Raw genomic sequence first — 23,291 nt, forward strand, 5'->3', positions numbered from 1 at the left:
GTTGATCACCTTTTTTTTTTTTTTTAAAAGATTTTATTTATTTATTTGACAGAGAGAGATCACAAGTAGGAAGAGAGGCAGGCAGAGAGAGAGAGAGAGGAGTAAACAGGCTTCCCTGCTGAGCAGAGAGCCCGATGCGGGACTCGATCCCAGGATCCTGAGATCATGACCTGAGCCGAAGGCAGCGGCTTAACCCACTGAGCCACCCAGGCGCCCAGTTGATCACCTTTTGAATGAGTCGTCTCTCCTCAGACATGCGTGTCCAGGTGTATGTGGATGTATATGCATAGAATATATAAATATAAACATCTCCATAAGTAACATATATGACAGAGATCATCTTTATGGTATTAATATTTTACCTTCCCTTTTCTATAGTTCTAACAAACCGTGAGCTCTAAAAGCACTGGTTACCCAATCAATCTGAAATACTCACGGTAAGATTTGTGTTCAGACAGAGAAAGGGATGGAGAATACTGCTGATCCTGTTTGTTTATATGATTCAAGATTCTGAGATGACCACACAGAATTTCTTTTCAGGGTGCAGAACCTACCAGTCTCCATCTTGGGTTCCTTCCTGCCTACTCCCTGCGGCCAACCTAACTCAGAACACAGCATCTCAGAAATGTAAATAGAAGAAGGGTCTTTAACCCATAGGGAGTACAGAGTGAGGGCCCAGGATACATATTCACAATTCAGGAGAAAATTTTTTAACCAATAACCACCAAAATCAAAATTCATATTATCATTTATTCTTTGCTTCCTTTACCCCCCATTTTAATTCCAATGTAGTTAACATACAGTGTTCTGTTCTTCTCAGGTGTACAATACACTGATTCAACAATTCCGTATGTCACTCGCTGTTCTACAAGAGAAGTGTGCTCTTTGTCCCCTTCGTCTTTCGACTCACCTCACCCCTGATAACCAGCTATTTATTCTCTGTAGTTTAGAGTCTGTTTTTTGTTTGTCTCTCTTTAGTTCCCTTATTCATTTGTTTTGTTTCTTATATTCCACACATGAGTGAAAGCATATGGTGTTTGTCTTTCTCTGACTTATTTTGCTTAGCATTATAGTCTAGGTCCAACCATGTTGCTGCAAATGGCATGACTTCATTCTTTTCTATGGTTGAATAATATTCTATTATGTGGAATACTATACCACTTCTTTATCTATTCATCTATTGAGGGACACTTAGGTTGCTTCCATAATTTGGCTATTGAAAATAGGTTACAATGAACATTGGGGTCCATGTCACACTTTGAATTAAAGGTTTTGTATTCTTTGGGTACCCAGCAGTGTGATTACTGGATCATAGGGTAGTTCACCAGTTTCCATTCCCACCAACAGTGCACAAGGGTACCTATTTTTCTACATCCTCACCAACACTTGTTATTTCTTGTGTTTTTGATTTTAGGCATTCTGCTAGATGTGAGGTTATATTTCATTGTTGATTTACATTTCCCTGACAAGGAGTGACATTGAGCATCTGTCCAAATGTGTCTGTTGGCCATCTGTATTTCTTCTTTGGAGACATATCTGTTCACTCTTCTGCCCATTTTTAAATTGGATTATTTGAGTGTTGAGTTGTATCAGTTCTTTTATGTATTTTGGACACTAATCTTTTGTTGGATACATGAACTGCAAATATCTTTTCCATTCATTAGGTTGTCTCTAGTTTTGTTGGTTGTTTCCTTTGCTGTGCAGAAACGTTTTATTTTGATGTAGACCCAATAGTTTATTTTTGCTTCTGTTTTCTTTGCCTCAGGAGACACATCTAGAAAGATGCTGTTATGGTCAGTGTCAGAGAAATTACTATCTATGCTTCCTTCTATGATTTTTATGGTTTCAGGCCTCACATTTAGGTCTTTAGTCCATTTTTGGCATATGATGTAAGAAAGTGGTCCAGTTTCATTCTTTTGCATGTAGCTGTCCACTTTTCCCAACACCACTTGTTGAAGAGACTATCTTTTTCCTATTGTATATTCTTGTCTCCTTTGCTGAAGATTAAGTGACCATGTAATTGTTGGTTTACTTCTAGGCTTTCTATTCTGCTCTATTGATCTACAAGTCTATTTTTGTGTAAGTAACATACTGTTTTGATTACTTGTAATATAACTTGAAACCTGGAATTGTGATAACACCAGTTTTGTTTTTCTTTTTCAAGATTGCTTTGGCTATTTGGGTGGTTCCATACAAAGTTAAGGATTGTTTGTTCTAGTTCTGTGAAAAATGCTGTTGGTACTTGGCTAGGGATTACAATAAGTCCATAGATTACTTTGGGTAGTAGAGCCAGTTTGACAATATTTGTTCTTTCAATCCATAAGCATGGAATGTCTTACCATTTTTTTAGATCATCTTTAATTCTTTCAACAATTTTTTTTTATAGTTTTCAGAATACAGGTCTTTTACCTCTTTAAGTTTATTCCTAGGTATTTTATTATTTTTGTAATTGTAAATGGGATTGTTTTCTTAATTTCTCTTTTTGCTTTTTAGAAATGCAATGGATTTCTCTACATGGGGATTTTCTATTCTATGAGTTTACTGAATTCATTTATCAGGTCTAGTAGTTTTTTGGTGTCATCCTTAAGGTTTTCTATATATAGTATCATCTCATCTGTGAATAGTGAAACTTTTACTTCTTCCTTACCAATTTGGAAGCCCTTTATTTCTTCCTCTTATCTGATTGCTATGGCTAGGACTCCCAGTACTATGCTGAATAAAAGTAGTGAGAATGGACATCTTGTCTTGTTTCTGATCTTAGGGGAAAAGCTCTCAGTTTTTCACCAATGAGTATAACATTTACTGTGGATTTCTCATATAAGGCCATTATTATGTTGAGGTATTTTCCCTCTAAACCAACTTTGTTGAGGATTTTATCATAGATGGATATTGTACTCTGTCAAATGGTTTTTCTGCATCTATTGAAATGATCATATGGTTTTTATTCTTTCTCTTACTAATGTGATATATTACACTGATTGATTTGCAAATACCGAACCACCCTTGCATTCCAAAAATAAATCCCATTGATCATAGTGAATGATTTTTTAATGTATTGATGGATTTGTCTTGCTAATATTTTGTTGAGGATTTTTGCATCTATGTTCACCAGAGATATTAGCCCGTAGTTCTTTTTGTTGTTTTGCCTTTATCTAGTTTTGGAACCAGGATAATGCTGACCTATTAGAATGAATTCAGGAGTGTTACTTCTTATTTTATTTTTTGGAAAAGTTTGAGAAGAATAGGTATTAGCTCTTCTCTAAATATATGATAGAATCACCTGTGAAGACATCTGGACTTTTTTGGTTGGGAGTTTTTTGATTACTGATTCAATTTCATTGCTGGTAATTGGTATGTTCAAATTTTCTATTTCTTCCTCTTTCAGTTTTGGTAGATTATATGTGTCTATGAATCTATCATCTCTTCTAGGTTGTCCAGCTTGTTGGCATATAATTTTTCATAATACTCTCTTATAATCCTTTGTATTTCTGTGGTATTAGTTACTTCTCTTTTCGTTCTGATTTTGAGTTTTTTTTTTTTTTTTTAATGAGTCTGGCCAGCGATTGATCAATTTTGTTTACCTGTTCAGAGTTAATCCTAGTTTCATTGATCTCTTCTATTTTCTTTCTTTCTTGTTTCAATATCATTTATTTCTTCTCTAATCATTATTTCCTTTCTTCTGCTGGATTTGGGTCTTGTTCTTCTTTTTCAACTCTTTTAGGTGTAAGGTTAGTTTGTTTGAAATTTTTCTTGCTTCTTGAGGTAGGCCTGTGTTGCTATACACATCCCTCTTACAATCACTTTTGCTGCATCTCAAAGATTTTGAATCATTGTGTTTTCATTTTCATTTGTCTCCATATATATATTTTTAAATTTCTTCTTTGATTTCTTGGTTGATCCATTCATTGTTTAGTTGCATATTATTTAACCTCTGTGAAGATGTGGTCTTCCCAGATTTTTTCCTTTTTATTTTATTTTTTTTTTAGATTTTTAAAATTTATTTATTTGACAGAGAGAGAGATGACAAGTAGGCAGAGAGGCAGGCAGAGACAGAGAGAAGGGGAAGCAGGTTCCCTGCTGAGCAGAGAGCCCGATGTAGGGCTCGATCCCAGGACCCTGGGATCATGACCTGAGCTGAAGGCAGAGGCCCTAAACCACTGAGCCACCCAGGTGCCCCCAGATTTTTTCTTTTAAGCTAAACAAATAATGTACATTCAAGCCCAGACTCATGTGAGGTTGGGTCAATGGTTTTTAAGCCTGTGGAGTCTTGTACCTTAATGAAGACTCAGGTTCTCAATATCTAAAACTGGCATAATAAAAACTGCTTACAGGGATGTTTCAAGGATTAAAGGGGATAGGAAATACAAAGTACAAACTGCACATTTGAGACATAGCAGGTGTTCAATAAAAGAGCTTCCTTCTCCATTCCTAATCCTCAATCCACAATTAAAAAGCTTCCTCTTTTGCTTATGCTAATTTCCTTATTCAGAAATAGCATTTCTCTTCAGCATAATTTTTCATGCATCTCTTAAGATAGATTTTCACATTCTGTTAATTTTCTATAAACTAATGTCATTTAAGACACTGGATCTTAGATTCGCCAGCTGTCTTGATTTATTTCTGTATGTTTCAAGTGTTTTTCTAAATTCAGTTCTTTGAAGACAAGAACAGTGGGCACATAATTTATGTTCAACACACTGATAAATGAAACAGTCCTCTCGCAAAACAAAGAGCAGTACACCAACACAGAGCACATGCCTATAGGAGGCTGACCAACAACTGAGAGCATGAAGGGGCCATGTGATTAATGCCGGGGGAAACAGAGAGGTGGTCAGGGGAAAAGACAGATATATACATGTATATAAAAATTACATACTGTATGTACCACAGTATACAAACAAATCAATCATAAATTCATAAAATAGGTACTGATTTTATCATTTTCCCTATAGTAGGCACTAGGTAAAACACTTACAGGAAGAATAAGTCACTGGAAATATATCCCATAATCATAGTATATTTAAACAAGACTTATAGATAGAAACATTCGACTCACAGTATAACAGTATCTTCCTTTGAGGTAATACAAAAAGGGTTCTTCAGGTAAAAATTGGATTGCTTTATCTAGATGTTCCTGAAAGAAAAATCAAAACAAATACCATCTCTCAGATTTCAGGCAGTGATGAATGGAAGTGTGCCTAGTCAATTCAAAGGGGCTTTACAGCATTGTTTGGTCCTCCTCCTCAATCCTTAGCATTAATACAAGTAAGTCTTACCAATAATTCAATTTTCAGGAATGACTGCCCACAACTAGAACAAGACTGTGACTCTGAAACAATCTTGAGGGTTTTGAAGGGGCGGGGGGTGGGAGGTTGGGGGAACCAGGTGGTGGGTATTAAAGAGGGCACAGATTGCATGGAGCACTGGGTGTGGTGCAAAAACAAGGAATACTGTTATGCTGAAAATAAAAATAAAAATTAAAAAAAAGTAAAAAAAAAGACTGTGACTATGATTTAATTAAGCAATGTGTAATTTAAAGCCAAATATCAGTATAAAAATAGAAAGCATCCAAGTGACATTTTTGTCTGCCCATGTCTTGCCGAGCTAGTACTTACTATTGGGAAGCATCCTTGCAAATATCAAATAATGGGGATATAACGGGAGAAAGAACAGCAGAACTAGGTGATGAAGGGATCTACTCCCCTGACGTTATTGTAATGATTATAGGGAGCTGGAAGACAAACCCTGACCATTTATATTGAGCTATCAAAGCTACAGGCACATTATAGATGATGTACATGTACACTATCTGTTTTATTCACTCATCATGTTAAGTTTAAGCCTTCAATTGGATTCTATTTCTCCTGCCACATCAATATGCAAGAAATGTTAATTAGTCCCCATCATGTTGATGATATTGGTGCGCTCATGACCAAAAGACTAATCCTCAGTCTTTGAACAAGTAATACTCGTCTACTATGTGACTACTTTCAAGTTCCAGAATAATAATAATCTTCAAATTCCCAAGTAGTTTCATTCTTTTTTGTGTGGTATGATGTAAAGACTGTTACTTCATTTAAATAAAAAAGATAAATTCCTTGAGATTAATTCATTGAATTTGATTTATATCTTTTAAGGAAACAGATAGGTCCATTAAAATATTTTTAATACCAAGAAATACCTTGAAGCGATGTCCATAGTTGATTTTGTTTTGTAAGCCCTCAAACTCAGATACATAGCCACACAGAACCGCATACCTGAAAAGAATAAAAACAGTGGAGAGTGTGTGAACTTTTAACCAAATACCATCAAATATAACATTTTAAAAATATTTCTTGCATTTATTAATATTTGGCAGAAGTATTCATACAGATGCAAGGGCATCTTTATGAAAATAAAGTAAAATGAAATGAAAAAAAAAAAAAGAAAAAAAAAAAAAAAACACCTGACATGAACATGAGGCCAGTTTCCTCACCTATGGCAGGGGAAAATAACACCATCTCACACATCCCGTACGTATGCCAGAACACCTCGAACACATAATTGCTTAGAATACTACCTGCCACATAGTGAGTTCTGAGAAACAGGAGTTGCTGCTATTACCAACACCAACTTCAAAGTCACAAAGAGGCTCTCTGAAGAAGTCTAGTTACACAGGTAATAAATTGAAAAATATATTGTATCATCATATCCCTGCTCCTCCTTAATAAAAATAAAAATAAAAATAAAAATTTCACAGCCTCCCTTAATGTCATTTGAAAACAAAAATAAATACCACGACTAAAACAAAATCAAAGGTAGTTTCAGAATACACTTTTCCGAAAAACTCCCCATGTCCTTCAATCCTTCCTTGGAAACAATGCAAACTAGAAGAGCGTTTCCCATGAATTGTTTACTTTTTTTTCCCACTGGGAATACAAAAGTTACTTCAATAATTATTTGACATAAATTGGGTGTGATACTTGTTCAGCAATTTGCTCGCTCCGAAATCTGGGGATGTATTACTCTTTATATCAGAGTGTTTCTGTCTGTTTCAAGTCTCCAGAGTATTTCAGAGTGTTTCTGTCTAAGGCAAAATATTCACTTACCTAAATATTTCAAGAGTACATATTAATTTTTACTTGTACTGTCATAATCGAAATCAAATATGTAATTTTGGGTGTTTATCTTGATTATTCCTGTATATTACCATAACTTTCAAGTACAAAAATGAAGTGAACAATTTTCTTAATTTGGAACAGTTAGACCCTTCCTGAACACAAAAGATGACATAATTCACATAACTTATAACACCAACAAAACAGTCACTTTACAGTTACGATTTGTTTGACCTCTGAATTTCCAGTTTCTATATAATCAACCAAATCTGCTATAGGAGAAACAAGAATGATGACTAAATCAACCTATCAAAAGTAATCTGAGAGCCTAACTAGATTAGGAGATACTACTACTCACAAATTCTATCATCAGACTACATTACACATAGCTCTCTGCACCCACCAGAGACCGAGCATGGAGGAAAAGTTTACCGGAGAAAGACTCAAGAGTTTCCTTTTAAAACTGCTACTGTGGGCACCTGGGTGGCCCAGTGGGTTAAGCCGCTGCCTTCGGCTCAGGTCATGATCTCGGGGTCCCCAGGGACTAATTAGTTAACATTTCTTGCATATTGATGTGGCAGGAGAAGTAGAATCCAATTGAAGGCTTAAACTTAACATGATGAGTGAATAAAACAGATAGTTTACATGTACATCATCTATAATGTGCCTGTAGCTTTGATAGCTCAATATAAATGGTCAGGGTTTGTCTTCCAGCTCCCTATAATCATTACAATAACGTCAGGGGAGTAGATCCCTTCATCACCTAGTTCTGCTGTTCTTTCTCCCTTATATCGAGCCCCGCATCAGGCTCTCTGCTCAGCAGGGAGCCTGCTTCCTCCTCTCTCTCTCTGCCTGCCTCTCTGCCTACTTGTGATCTCTCTCTGTCAAATAAATAAATAAAATCTTTAAAAAAAAATAAAATAAAACTGCTACTGTCACCTCCAGCCTCACCATCATCTTTTGAAATGCTCTCTGTCATTTTGTTCAGGGAGTTCCAGAAAGTGGAGCAGAATCCCATACATCTATTTCTCCCAATGCTCCCATTTTTTTATGGGCATTATCATTTTCTCATTCACTTGGACTTAAAACCTTAGGCCACTTAAAAAAAAATAAGTTTTTATTTTAAAATAGCCTGAGATTTATAGGAAAGTTGCAGAGATGGTACAGAGAGTTCTCATATACCCATATTCTGTTTTCTCTCCTGTTTACATATTACTTTACATTTTTGTAATTTTTTTGGTACATTTTGTACTGTTTACATATTACAGTACATTTATCACAAGTCTACTAATTCTGTCAAGCAATACTGATACATAATTTTTACAATGTACCAATAGTAATACATTATTATTAATGAAACCCCAAGCTTTATTCAGATTCTCATGTTTTTCCCTAAGTTAAATATTGACACTTTTCTCTCCATCCCTCCTTCCACATTTATCCCTGTTAACTCACACCTGTGAATTAACACCTGTGAAACACCTGTTTCACACCTGTGAAAATCTTTTTCAATTACTTTTTTAATTACTTTCGTCACTCATCATACATCCTCTTCTAGTTTTGTGTTACTTGCAACTTTATAAATGTACCTATTCTATCTTTACCCACTGACAAAATTATGGAACACACCAGTGTCTAAGATACAGACCTGGAACCCTAGAATCACCTCCAGATTGACAATGATGTTGCCAACAGTTATTCTGTTGAGTAGCTGAGGCTTGAACCCTTCTCTCTACGTGGGTAACCCAGAGACCTGCCCACATTTCTGCATCTTGTCCATAAGAACATTATAAGTAAACTTACATTAATGCCTTGCTTAAATCCAGATGTACCAGCTCAATTTCCCTACTCTATATGCTGGCAAAGAAATAAAAAACAAATCATGTCACATTTTTAGAAAAATCTGTTTGAACTTTCTCATCCAGAGATTTATATTTGCACTGGAATCAAAAGAAAAGAATCTATGTTCGCTGATCCAGAGTGCTGGGATCAATCATCTATTCCGTTAAACGTCAGCATCAGAACAACTCCATGCACAGCCCTAGGCATCGACACTGCTTTCTCAATATGCTCTCTCCAAGCTACTCTGAGTGAGGAAAAAAGGGAAAAAAACCCTCTATGACTTATGCATATTTCATATAATGTATATATGCATATTTCATATAATGAACGCCATTATATGAAATATACACATTTCCCTTATAAATAATCAGTCTTAATGCTTCTCATAATCTTTTATGAAGTCTGTTTCTTTCTTTTTTTCCCCCTGAGCTGAGATCAAGAATCGGATGCTTAACTGACTGAGCCACCCAGGTACCCCTTGAAGTCTGTTTCTTCAAAGTCTTAAATATTGCTTATCTTCCTACATATTCTAAGTTCAAAGTTCACCTGACCTCAAAGGATCATCACTTTTTTTTTTGGCAATCGGTTCCACTATGTCTCTGTGTGTCTGCGTGTTTTTGTTCTTTTATGCTGTTCATCTTTAAACATGTAATTTAAACCATCTCAAGTTGACAGGAACTCTGAAGAACGGTAATTCACAACATGGTCCATTACCTCCATCTAGAGGTCATTCTCACCGTAAATACTTTGACAAAATTTTCGATTTTCTTTGCATTGATATTGAATATATCTTTAATAAATGACCAACATTCCTACTTTAACTACTAAAATTACCCCATTAGTTTCCCTGCATACTTCTTAATCAGCACAAATGCTATTTACACTGTAGGAAAGCAGTAGAAAAATAATGTAAAAGGAAAAAATACTGAGTATCTAGGAGTAAGAGATCTGATTGTTGTTTTTTTATTTATTGTGTGACTCTTGCTTACTAATCAGCATATACCCCCCACAACAGACCCCCTAAACACACTACCTGGCTCCTCCTTATCTATAAAGTGGAAACAGGTTGCTCTGTGACTCCTGTGCTGTAAACATTTGGATATAATTTGTGAACAGTAGAGCACAACAAATATGTAAGACATTAGTTGTAATTAAGGTCAGGCCTATTGGGCTAACAAACTAAATCCTCAGTGATTTTACTCTCTTGGTTCTAGAAGTATTTTAGACTGGGTACAACAAAAACAACAGAATTTGCAGCAAACATTTTAGGCTTTGGGGTCAGACAGTGAAGGTTGCAACTATTCAACTTCATTGCTGTGCACAAATTCATAGGTATGGCTGTGAGCCAATCAAACTATTTACGAAAATAGGCAGTCGGCCCCAGGATGTACTTTGTCATTTACACTGAATGAATGAGAAAATGTCTCAACACCCCAAAAAAGACTTTTTATGATATTTTTATTACAATTAATTATGGAATCAGTTAACCTAAATTTTAACCACTGCTTCTCAAGTCAAACTTTTAATTTCTTTTATCATTACCCTAAGCCTCTACTATTTAATTGAATGAAAACTCTTGTATTCACTACATACAATATAATATATTCGAAGAACTAAGATACAATTGACATTTGAATTTATCAAATTTTACTAACTGATTAGATTTTAACTTTTTAAAAAATTTAAAACTGATACTGAACATGACATGTGCAAAACAGTTGGATGACTACTCAGTGTGTGTGTGTGAGTGTGTGTATAAGATTTGAACTTGGAGTCAAATACCATAGTTATAAACAAGGCAATCTGTTCACAACAAAAAGTGAAATAAGATGAACAAAAGCAAAGAAGCCAGACTAGTGTACGGCAGACCAGGTAGACTATGAGGGCAGAGTTACGGATAATTTCTTCTTACAAGATAGATTTCAAGGTACTTATGTAGCCCCCAGGGAAGACTTCTGAAAATTCCTCTAGGAAAATGTGAAGCTTACATAGATAAATGCCCTCAAGTTGAGGACTGAAATCCACTCTATATTTTAAGTGTGATTTTTCACGGATGCAGATCTGTATGTGGGAGAAGGAAAAGGACAACAGAGGAAGAGCAATGCAGCGGGAGGGAGAGGAGGAGCAGCTCAGAGTTCAGAGTAAGTAGGGCTTCGGGGTTCTTTCTTCATCTAAACCTCATCAACCAGCTCCCAAACCTCCAGTATCAAAGGAGATGAAGAGTGTGTCTTGATCAATACAAATTCATTACAGTTACGACTAAAGGTAGAAGAACAGAAGTACCTCAATGCATTCCTCTGTTCATTTATTAATACTGATGTGCACATTAGATGAGAAGGTCTGTTTGGCTGTAGAAATGATAGCCAGGACCCTTACTTACTGGGAAAATGATCTTAAAGATATGTACCAGGAAGTTAACTGCAAAACTGCCTTTCTGCTAGAGTTGCGGCAGAGGGACCAGGGGAATAAAACAATACTTCACTTTAGGTGCTCCAATTCCTAAAGCCAGAAGCTCTACTGCCCGTGCATGACACCTTAAGGAAATGACTGACAGGCTCTGCTGGGCTCAGCCCTGCGCCCTTCTCCAGGCTATAGAAGAGAAGATAAGGGAGAGTTCTTGCAGATGGGCGGAGAGTGGGCTCTGACTCCCACCTTTTCATGGAAGGGGGCAGGAGAGGCTTGCATCTCATCTTAAGCCAAGTGAGAGCAGATCAAAAGACCTGTTTTTACTTTGGCCTGTGTCCCTTAGGGGACATAAAAAAATGTCCTTGACTCCTAAGCAGAGAAGCTTAAAGATGAGCGTGTGGGTGGAGCTCCCCCTGCTGGTGGCGGAGTAAAGAAACAGCTCTGCTTTGAGAAAATGGGTCTGCATTTCAGTTAGCCAGTGGAATGAAAATGAATTTCCTGTGGGACAAATGTGGACCTGCAGAAAGGGAGCCATTGTGAGAGAGATATTGCCTAAAAGTGCTCCAGAAGAATAAAAATAATCCCAAAGAATGGTAGGTTTCTGGAAACCTAGGTCTGAGAGAAGGATCGTAAATTAACTTACTATTGTTATCTTCCTAGCGCCTGAAGTACCTGTATTGCTGTAAGGAACTAAAAGATGTAAAAATGCAACCACACGGGTGCCTGGGTGGTTTGATGGGTGAAGCATCTCCTTTCCATTCAAGTTGTGATCTTGGAGTCTTGGGATCCCTGCCCATCAGGGAGTTTCCTCTGCCCCTCACCCTGCTCATGCTCTCTCTCTCTCAAATAAGTAAAAAAATAAAATCTTAAAGAAAAATGCAACCAAAGAGTGTTAATTTAACACAATATATTTCTTATTTGTGTTTTATAATTCTAAACATACAAAGGATCCAAGAATAATTCTTGGATTCTTGCATTCAAGAATAAATTTATTTCCCCAAGGATATTCACCTACCCAATGAATTAAATTCCCTTTGTTTGAGCTTTCCTATATTCTTTATACTAAAAATGGCTCCTCTTTGACATGTAGAATTTGTACACATGGACTCATTAAGGTAAAGGAAATGAGTGACAGTCTTTTATTCTTTGAAGCACTCTTCCTACATTTCATTTAGAAACATGGTATCAATTCAATATTTATTTTCAAACAAAACATTAAATTATATTTAATTAGAATTTATCACATTCAAAGGCACTGCACTTGGTTGATTCACCTATGAAATCTTCAGTGAAAATTTACTTTGAATATATTAAAATACATATACTATAAAATACATGAGAATAAGAATAGTTACTGTGCTATCTACTAAATATATTTTTCAGTGAATGTGACAGGTGAAACAGGTCAATAATATCTTAAAAATCAATTGTAGCTTACATAGAGGCATATGAAGGTTTAAAAAGACTATAGAAGTTCTATGTACTTACCACAGATGACAATGTCCATTCGTGGGTGCTCTAGTGATAGCTCTCTCCCCTAATGTCTTTCCTGAAAGACAAATGTACTTACAGTTAGTACTTTCACATGAGCTGGTGGACGAGTGGAATATTGAATTAAGTCAGTGGTTCCAAAAATATGGTCCCAAGACTGGAAGTATCGCCTGGGAACTTGTTAGAAAAGTGAATCTGGGGGGCACCTGGGTGGCTCAGTGGGTTAAGCCGCTGCTTTCAGCTCAGGTCATGATCTCAGGGTCCTGGGATCGAGTCCCGCATCGGGCTCTCTGCTCAGCAGGAAGCCTGCTTCCCTCTCTCTCTGCCTACTGTGATCTCTCTCTGTCAAATAAACAAACAAATAAATAAATAAAATTAAAAAAAAAAAAAAGAAAAGAAAAGTGAATCTGGGACTACAAGGGAGAACTCATTCCCTAACAAAGTCTGGGCTCAGCAATCTGTCTTAACTAGCCTCTAGAGATTCTGCTGTATGCTCAAGTTTAGGTCCACTGGACTAAGTGACGAAACCAAGTGTAAGAAAAGTCATTTGATCATTATTTGAAAGCAAAGAAAATGGATGCAGAAACTAAAAGCAAGATGAAGAAAGAGAGAGCGAGGCAGAGGACAGCGTGCTAACTCCATCTAAAGGGAAGGCTTCCCAGGGAACAGGCTCTTACATAAATAATCATTCCAAATCATTTCCCTTAGTTTTAGGATTGCTTTTCATAATGTCATAATTACTTTGGATAGAGGTTTGTCTATTGGCCCAAAAAGTCAAAACATTTGTTACAAAACTGAACATTCTGAAAATTCTTCTCTAAAAGGGGCTGCTTTGTCTTGTGCCATCTCCTTTTCTCCTGATCCATGTTTTTGCTGTCGTCTTGAAGAGAATATCCAGGGATCTACAAAATGCTCTTCCAAATAAGTGGTTGAGTTAATCTTTATAAATAAGGATCTTTTATTCTAAAACCATTCTATCTGTTAATATGTTAAGGTGGTACACTCTGTATCTGATAGCTCTATCCATGAAGAAAACCATCCTGTGTAGAAATCTACCAAAACCAGGAAAAAATTACAAAGTGAAGTGTTTTAATACTGACATTGAATCGTAGACATATATTAAAAGAGTATTTTTTAAATAAATGATTGAAAACCAGTTTTAAACGTACATTTAAATATTAGAAACAAAATCAGTATTTTACCTCCTTGGCCAAATGAGCAAAAATAGCTTTGAGTCCACAACCACAAGCCTGAAATAGAGTCCCTTACCCTGAGACTAGGAAAGGACGCTCGGTAGTAGGCAGGAGGGTTCTGGAGCCTCACTGATCCAACGGAAGTCCGATAGGAAAGCTGTTTTCCTTAGGACATCATACTTTGTGATCTATTTGAGACACTTACATTGCTCTTTTAATTCTGGCAATTATAATAATGTTCCTTTAGATAAAAGATTCATATTTTGTTTGGAAGACAAATTATGATCAGAGTACTTCAAAAGAGGCCTGTGTAAGGCTCCACCCCAGCGAGAGGGTGTGGAAAGAATTCTGCACTCCTGGGCCATCACATTTTCCCCTGGCACAACAACTTTATTTTTTATTTCTTTTTAAGTGTTTATTTATTTATTTGACAGAGAGGGAGAAAGCACAAGTAAGCGGGGTGGGGGGGCAGGAAGAGGGAGAGGGAGAAGCAGGCTCCCCACTGAGCAAGGAGCCCCATGCAAGACTTGATTCCAGGACCTTGGGATCATGATCTGACCCAAAAGCAAACTCTTAACCGACTAAGTCACTCAGGCAACACCTCCCGTACCATTTTTAAAAAAAAATTTAACTACTCTATTAGAGAGAATAACATTCAGTACTTCCTCTTCCCTCATGCGGAGCTCCAATGTCCTCCAACGCTGGTCTCAGCTCAAGCCTATTTTTGTCATTGTCTTTCCCAGGTACTCACTGCCTGAACCCTTCACATGATGGGCTGCCTCGATGTTGATCTTCCTTAATGCAGCGTCACCTTAATCACGTTCACCTCCCTCTTCTCTCCCTTCTCTCTCACCCTCCACCCCTCATTTTAACATTGTTCCTGGACACAGTAATTTCCAATAAATACTTCTTAAATGGAGAGGAAAAAGAATTATTTTTTAATAAATTTCAGTATCTGAATGAATGCATTTGAGGCTTTCACTCCTTTGCCATGACATCATAAATGTTTCTTTTTAAAATAGATCCTATTCCAATCTATGTTCCATTTTTTCCCCCAATTTCCTCCAGCCCATTACTTTTTCCATTTTTACCACCTCATTCATTAATTCAATTAAACTTCTACTACATTTAAGAATAGAGATCCCAAGTAATTTCACCTATGAGAGACCCTTACTTCCCTAGGAAAGCCTTCCCTGCCTCGACCCCCAGCCCCTGCCATCATATTCTTGCTGTTATTACTCTTAAAGTCCTGCATTCGCTTTCCTCACAATGGCTTTCCATCTGTTTCCTTTTATGTACAGTTATTTCAATAATACTGCTTCCCCAACAAAGCCATCGGCTCATCTAGGGTCTGAGAACATGTGATTTTGCTATCATTTCTACCTCCTATCACACACAGGAGGAATCTCAATGCCCAGGGTAGGGCAAGTGCATACAGGAAATAAATAAGTATCTGATACTGATGAATGTTGAAACAGTTTACATGGGATATCCTGTGACTTTCTCAGTAGATACAAACACAAATCAGTTTTTTTCTCTTTGTGCAAAAGTCACTGGAGGAGGAAATCTACAAGTGGAAGGAATGAAATTACAAGGAGTTTGAAGATACTACCTTCTTAGAAATTAAAATGACAGTGAATGAGATTGGAATGAGGTCTGTGGTATCATTATGCTTTGCTGTTTCTTCCTTATGCTATCTTAGAGGAAGAAAGGTTCGAAAAGAGGAGGTTTGGGGGGCGCCTGGGTGGCTCAGTGGTTTGGGCTGCTGCCTTCGGCTCGGGTCATGATCTCAGGGTCCTGGGATTGAGCCCCGCATCGGGCTCCCTGCTCCACAGGAAGCCTGCTTCCCTCTCTCTTTCTCTCTCTCTCTCTCTCTCTGCCTGCCTCTCTGCCTACTTGTGGTCTCTGTCTGTCAAATAAATAAATAAAATCTTTAAAAAAAAAAAAAAGAGGAGGTTTGGAATAAAAGAAGAATTAAAGAAATTCTAATGTCAGATTACTATGCTGAAGCTCAGAGAAATGGCAACTACAGGGTTTTTTGCAAGAAAGGGTTTTGATATTTAATGAGAGTCAAGATGAGATATATATATTTATGTTATTTATATATATCTAAATATATATTTATGTATATTTACATATATTATATATTTATATACTTTTATTTATATATTTATTATTTATATATATAAATATTTGACATCCCTGCTGTTTTTCTTTTGTTGTTACTATGGAAAATTTCAAAAATATGCAAAAAAGTATAAAGTACAGTATAATAAACAATCAGGTACTGTATGCCTTAGCATAAACGATGATCAACTCAAGGTTAATCTTGTTTTATCAAGATGAACTTTGTAAAAAAAGCACTGAAAAAAAACCTGAAGTTCTACCTTACAGTAATCAGGGAGGGTTATTTTAATTGTACTGAAGACAACTATCCTCTGCCTCTTTTCCTCCTCAAATATTACCTCTGAACATTTTGTCTTTCTGTGATTTTATAAACTTTATTATCTGAAATTTGAGTTTTTCAGTTGTGTATTCTAATATGCTCAAACATTTAAAAAATATATATACTTTAGCCCTAAAAAACCCTTTCTGTCAGGGCTGGATAGCTCAGTGGGTTAAAGCCTCTGCCTTCAGCTCAGGTCATGATCTCAGGGTCCTGGGATCAAGCCCTGCATCGGGCTCTCTGCTCAGCGGAGAGCCTGTTTCCTCCTCTCTCTCTCTCTCTCTGCCTGCCTCTTTGCCTACATGTGATCTCTGTCAAATAAATAAATAAAATCTTAAAAAAAAAACAAAACCCTTTCTGTCCCTAGACTATGTATATTTTTCAGTACTAGGATATATTAAAATAAATTAAACATATTGGTTCTAGCTTAGGTGATTTAAATTTGATTAACATTCATTAATGGGTTATTATAGATAATGACTGTCATTTGAGGATAATCAATCTTTACAAAATACTTACCGATATTAGCATAATGTTTTTTTTCTTGTGTGTTAGTAGATAGCTCATACATGTCTCCATAAGCACGAGCTAACCGCCATATAAACTCTATTTCATCTCTAAACTGAAAAGATAGAACTGTATATTAGATTATACTCAGTAACTTGACAAGACTAGAAGTGTTTTCCTCTGCAACTTTTAAAAAAGTAGGCAGGTGAACTGACATTTATGGATGACTGAATCTATTCATGTGCATACAACATTTTCAATTCAAATATTCATGGCTACAAAATGTGATTTAATATAGTGTTGCCTTTGGATCTTAAAACTAAGGAGGGTTATGGAGACACTAGCTCTACACCAACAAGGGAGAGAGAAGGGCCAGGCGCCAGACTCGGTGAGTTCTCTGGGGATGATAGTATCCTCTTTTTATTTTCCTTTCTGAGTTATCTACCTTCAATATAATGCCCCAGAGAGCATTACAAATCACATATACTCAAAAGAGCAGGCGTATTTTTAACCTAAATTGCCTACAAATACAATCACAATCTTTGTGCTTGGAGTTGCTAAGTCCTCAGACAAAGGATTTGAGACTAAAACTGCTCACAGAGAAGACGTCCTCCCTCCGTACCCCCTCCCTCCCCCCTTCCTTCCTTCTTTCTCTTTGGTGGTAGTAGTGGGAGGAAAGGGCTTTTTCAACTCAGCCCAACGTTAAATATTGAAAAATGTCCATTAGTAGAAACATGCTGAAACTGATGGTTGTTACACTAGTAACTCTTAAGACAGAAAACTTAAAATTGTAGCTTTCCTGCCCCAACAGAAGCAGTAGGTCATATTCTTTATGTTATAAAGTACATATCAAATATGGCAAATTAATAAGAATCAAATAAAAATAGGTGTGTACCATCTTATATTAGAGCCTCATAAACTCTTATAATTTAGTTTTTAAAAGTTTCAGTTAGATTATAGAAAAATTTTGCATCAACCATTTAGGTAACACAATTGTTACAGTCATAACAGGAATGGGATTGCAGGTAAAATTAAAAATCAAAATTATACAAACGTTATTGTCTCATATCTCTTACCTTTTCTTTGTGATCACAAAGTAGTTCAAAACTCTCCAACTTGCTACATTCATTCATACGTAAATTATCAGCCTTCTGAAGAAGGACATCTAAATTTAACTCCTCTATGTGTGTGTTAAATGCCTTAGCGACTGGAAAACTCTGTTCTTCTGTGTCAGTATTAGCTGTAATATACCTAAAATTCAGAAATAATAATGATTAAATCTCTTGAAAGTTATATTATAATAGCCAGAGTGATTCTTTTAAAATACAAGCCAGTAGGCTATGAATACCAGAACAGATGCGTGACTGATGAAATAAAAGAGGCATGAAGCAGATCGGTACATATATGGAGCTGTGGTGCGTGATGGAGATGGCCTGTCAGATCACTGGAAAAGGAAGGGAAGGGCCAGGAAAAAAAATGGCTATGCCTATGGAAAACAATGAAACTGAATCTCTACAATATAATATTATAAAATTAACTCTGGATGATAAAAGGAATTAAGTGTTAAAAATAATTTTCTAAACTCTAAGTAGAAATTATAGGTGAATATCTCTCAGTCTTAGAAGTAAAAAGTTTTTTTTTCTTTTCCTTTCTTTTTTTTTTTTTAAAAGATTTTATTTATTTATTTGTCAGAGAGAGAGCGCACACAAGCAGGGGGAGCAGCACGCAGAGGGAGGAACAGGATCCTTGCTGAGCAAGGAGCCCAATGTGGGACCCGAACCCAGGACTCTGGGTCATGACCTGAGCCTAAGGCCAATGTTTAACCGAATGAGTCACCCAGGTGTCCCAAAGCAAAAAATGTTCTTAACCAAGATATGAAAGAATTAGCTATAAATGATTAATTATGAGTGCCTAATCAGCTTAGTTATATTAAAATGAAAAAACTGCTGCTAATCAAAAGACAATTTCAAAAATATAAGAACATAAATTAAAAACCAGGAATAGATGTTTTGCAACATATCCATGTGGAGAACACTGATATCAAGAACATATAAATGCTTTTCTAAAATTAGATAATAAAAGATGCAGTGAAGTCAATAGAAATATGCTTGTTAGATACAGACTTTCCCAAATAAGAAAATACATATAGTCAATAAACATAAGAAATGATGTTCAATGTTCACTAGCAAACAGAGAAATACAAATAAAGACCACAGGGAGATATTATGTAAAAAGTCTGATAATATCAAATGCTGGGCATGAAGTCAATCCATAGGATCCGATGTGCATGCAAACTGGTGAACCCAGCTGGGAAAGCACTCTGGAGTTATCTTGTAATCATGAATTTTTCACATGCCCTAGGACCCAGTAATCTGGTCTCCTGCATATGTGCAAAAAAAGATGTATAATAGCAATACTTTCGAACACCAGGAAACAACCTAAATGCCCATCAAAGAGTGAATGAATATTATACAACAGTCAAAATGAAAGAGATACAGTGATGAGCAAAATATGAAGGAATCTTGACAAACTTATTATTAAGTGGAAAAATAAGCTCTTAAAACTATATACAACACAATCCCCTTTCCATAAAAACAATCAAAATTAAACGTGTATCTTAAGGAACATACACACACCTGCAATGAAATGATATTATTAAAAAAAAGAAGGAATGAACAATATAGATTATACATTCAGGGTAATCGTTACCTTCAGATGAGGGAAGGCAAGGGGAGCCAAATGGTTTGATGAAGATTATTGTCTAGGTCCCATCTTTTGTTTTAGGAGGTAGTTTCATGGATGCTTTTACATTATTCACAATAACTAACTAAATGACTAAAAGTGACACATGCATGGACCAGTCCTTAGAGTTTGTAAGAGCTATTCTATGTACCTGAGATATAAGAAAATGATAACCAAAAGGAAGTAACTAGTTTAATATAGTACATAATATTCTTTAGAGCAAAAAGCATTAGAAAGAGGGACACCGAAGCTAAATGGTTCAATTTATGATAAAGAAAGAGCAGTTTGAGACGTCTATGCATCTAAAAACTCAAGTTTCAGATACATGGAAAACATAAATTAACATTTACAAAGAGAAATTGAATCCACTATCAGAACAGGTGATTTTTAACATAACAGTCTAAGTAATTGATAAAGAAAAGGTAAGGATACAATTTAGGTACCAAAATTAACAAGCTCAAATCCAACTAGCATATATAAAACTAGACATTGAGCCCCAGGAAAACAATGTCATATGGAATATCTATGAAAACAGCCACATACACAAGGCCACGAAGCAAGCCACAAATGGTAACAAACAATCTGTTATGTAGACCATATTCTCTGTTCACAATGCAACTAAGTTAGAAATCAACACTAAAGAGTAGGTGAGAAAACCTCCAAATTTAAAAATAATTGAAACATTTCCATCTACATGCCCACTACACCGGCTAAAATGAAAAGACAAAAAACAAGAAGAGTTGGTGAGGATGTGGAGCCAATGGAGCTCTTATACATAGCTGATGGGAGCATAAATCAGAACCACTACTTTGGAAATATGTTTGGCAATATATCCTAAAGCTGGTATACACATACTCCATGGACACAGTCATTTCACTCCTAGGTATATACCCAAAAGAAATGTGTACATATGTTTATCCAATCATAATAGTCCATAACTGGAAAGTACCAAATGCCTATGAGGAATAGGGAGCTTACATATTGTGGCATATTAACGCAATGGATGAGTATTTAGCAGTGAGGATAAATGGCCTTCAAACACGCACAACGATATGCACGAGTATCACAAGCTAATATCAACTGAGAGAAGCTAGACACAAATGGGCATATGGTGTATTATTTCATTTAGATAAAGTAAAAACATAATTTTAACTGATGTATGCATTTGTAAATCAAGATGGGTTATCCTGTTGGTGCCAAGGAGTGACTGGATGAGAGCATGTTGGGAATATCTGAGGTACTAAAAATATTATGTCTCTAAATCTGGGTGCTGACTTTACAATTGTATTCAGCTTGAAAAATCCGTCTGGGTGTTTGTTATTTGTATGCTTTTCCGCATGTACTCTGTATTTCATAAAGTTTAAAAAGAATTTTAAAAAGATACATCTCATACATAAGAGAATATAAGAAAAGAAAGAAAAGCAGAAGTCATTATAAACAGCATCAGGAATGAAACATTGTTACTACAGAGCATAGATTTAAATAACAGACTACAAGGGCACCTGGGTGGCTTAGTGGGTTGAGCCTCTGCCTTCCGCTCAGTTCATGATCCCAGGGTCCTGGGATCAAGTCCCACATCGGGCTCTCTGCTCAGCAAGGAGCCTGCTTCCTCCTCTCTCTGTGCCTGCCTCTCTGCCTACTTGTGATCTCTCTGTCAAATAAATAAATAGAATCTTTAAAAATAAATAAATAAATAAATAAACAACAGACTACCATGAGCAATTTTAGGCTAATACACTTAAACTTGGAATGAAAGACAACCACCTAGAAAAATATAACTGGCTAAAACTGCTCAAGAGAAAATCAACCAGTTAGTCCAGAAAATGAAATAAAAAGTTTCCAGATTGGAAAGAAAGAAGTAAAATTATCTCTAATCACAGATGACATCATCTTGTTCATATAAATCCTAATAAATCCATAAAAAGCTATTAGAACTAATAAATAAGTTCAAGATTGCAAAATACAAGATCAACTTATAAAAGTCAATTGTATTTCTATACAACTAGCAATGAACAACCCAAAAACAAAAATGAGGAAAACAATTTCACTTACAATATTATTAAAAAAAAAAAAAATTCTGGGGCACCTGGGTGTCTCAGTCAGTTGGGTGTCAGACTCATGATTTTGGTTCAGGTCATGATCTCATGGGTGGTGAGATCAAGCCCCTGGGTTATGGCCTACACTCAAAAGGGAGTCTACTTGAGATACTCTCTCTCTCTGCCACTGCTCACTCATGTGTGTCCCCCAATTCTCTCTCAAATAAGTAAATAAATAAATACTCTTTTAAAAAAAGAATAAAATTCTTAGGATTGAATTTAACAAAATATGTGCAAGACTTATATACTGTAAACTATCAAACATTGCTGAAATTAAAGAATAGAATCTAAGTACATGAAAAGAAGTTTTGTGCTCATGAATCAGATTTAGTTGTGATGGCAGGATTCCCCCAATTTATCTATAGATTCAAAGTAATTTCTATTAAAACTCAGCTGACAACATTTTCCCCCCAGAAATTGACAAGCTGATCCTAAATTTCACGTGGAAATGCAAGGGACCCAATATAGTCAAAATAATGTTGTAAAAGAGAAACAAAGAGAATTCATGCTTCCAGATTTCAAATTTTACTATAAAGCTACAGTAGTAAAGATGGTACTGGCATAAGGAAGATAGACATATGGTATAGGGATTAAGGACCTATTAAGAATTCAGGTCCAGAAACAAACCCTTATGTTTATGGTCAATTTGTTTTAACAAGAATACCAAGACAACTTAGTGGATGATACAATTTTATTTTCAACAAATGGTACAGGGACAAATAGATATCCACATGCAGAAGAAATAAGTTGGAACTTCACCTCACACTATATATAAATATTAACTCAAAATGGATCAAAAACCTAAATGTAAGAGCTAAAATTATAAAACTCTTAGAAGAAAACACAGGAGTAAATATTAGAAAGAAAAAGTAGATAAAATAGATTTTATAAGATTTTAAACTTTTGTGCTTAAAAGAAATTTTCTTCATCAAGAAAAAGAAAAGAAAATTTAAAAATGGAAGAAAATACTTACAAATGAAATATACTAATGTATATCTAACAAGTATGCTGACAAATATACTGATGTATATCTAACGAGTACACAAATAGATTTACAACTCAATAATAAAAAGACAAACAATTCAATTTAAAAATGGAAAAAGGACTTAATATTTCAACAAAAGATGATAACAAAATGGCCAAAGAACACATGAAGAGATGGCTCCATATCATTAGTCATACGTGAAATACAAATCAAAACCACAATAATTCATTCATTCATACCTTCTAGGATGGCTAAAATAAAATAGACAATAACAATATTGACAAAGATGTGGAAAAACTGGGAACCCCCTACACTGCTGATGGGACTGTAAAATGGTACATCAAGTTTGGAAAACAATACAGTAGTTCCTCAAAATGTTTAACAGCAAATTACAAATTTGACTCAGCAAATTACAAAATGACTCAGCAATTACACTTCTAAGTACACATCCAAGGAACTGAAAGACTATGTCCATACAAAAACCTG

At 35.8% G+C, this 23,291-nt stretch overlaps 1 protein-coding gene across 9 annotated transcripts in view; it reads right to left on the reverse strand.

The window, feature by feature from the left end:
* RMDN2 (regulator of microtubule dynamics 2) overlaps positions 1-23,291 on the reverse strand; it is a 71,786-nt gene that overhangs the window by 24,276 nt on the left and 24,219 nt on the right. For all 9 annotated transcript variants that reach the window (XM_059188571.1, XM_059188569.1, XM_059188570.1 and 6 more), the window contains 5 exons: positions 18,059-18,233; positions 16,995-17,097; positions 12,834-12,894; positions 6,182-6,257; positions 5,057-5,134 (listed from right to left, as the gene is read on the reverse strand). In XM_059188571.1, the coding sequence (XP_059044554.1) occupies positions 5,057-5,134; positions 6,182-6,257; positions 12,834-12,894; positions 16,995-17,097; positions 18,059-18,233 (493 nt within the window). The remainder of the gene's footprint in view (positions 1-5,056; positions 5,135-6,181; positions 6,258-12,833; positions 12,895-16,994; positions 17,098-18,058; positions 18,234-23,291) is intronic.

Source organism: Mustela lutreola, chromosome 9 (genome assembly GCF_030435805.1).
Source record: "Mustela lutreola isolate mMusLut2 chromosome 9, mMusLut2.pri, whole genome shotgun sequence".
In the NCBI taxonomy this organism is placed as follows: Eukaryota; Metazoa; Chordata; class Mammalia; order Carnivora; family Mustelidae; genus Mustela; species Mustela lutreola.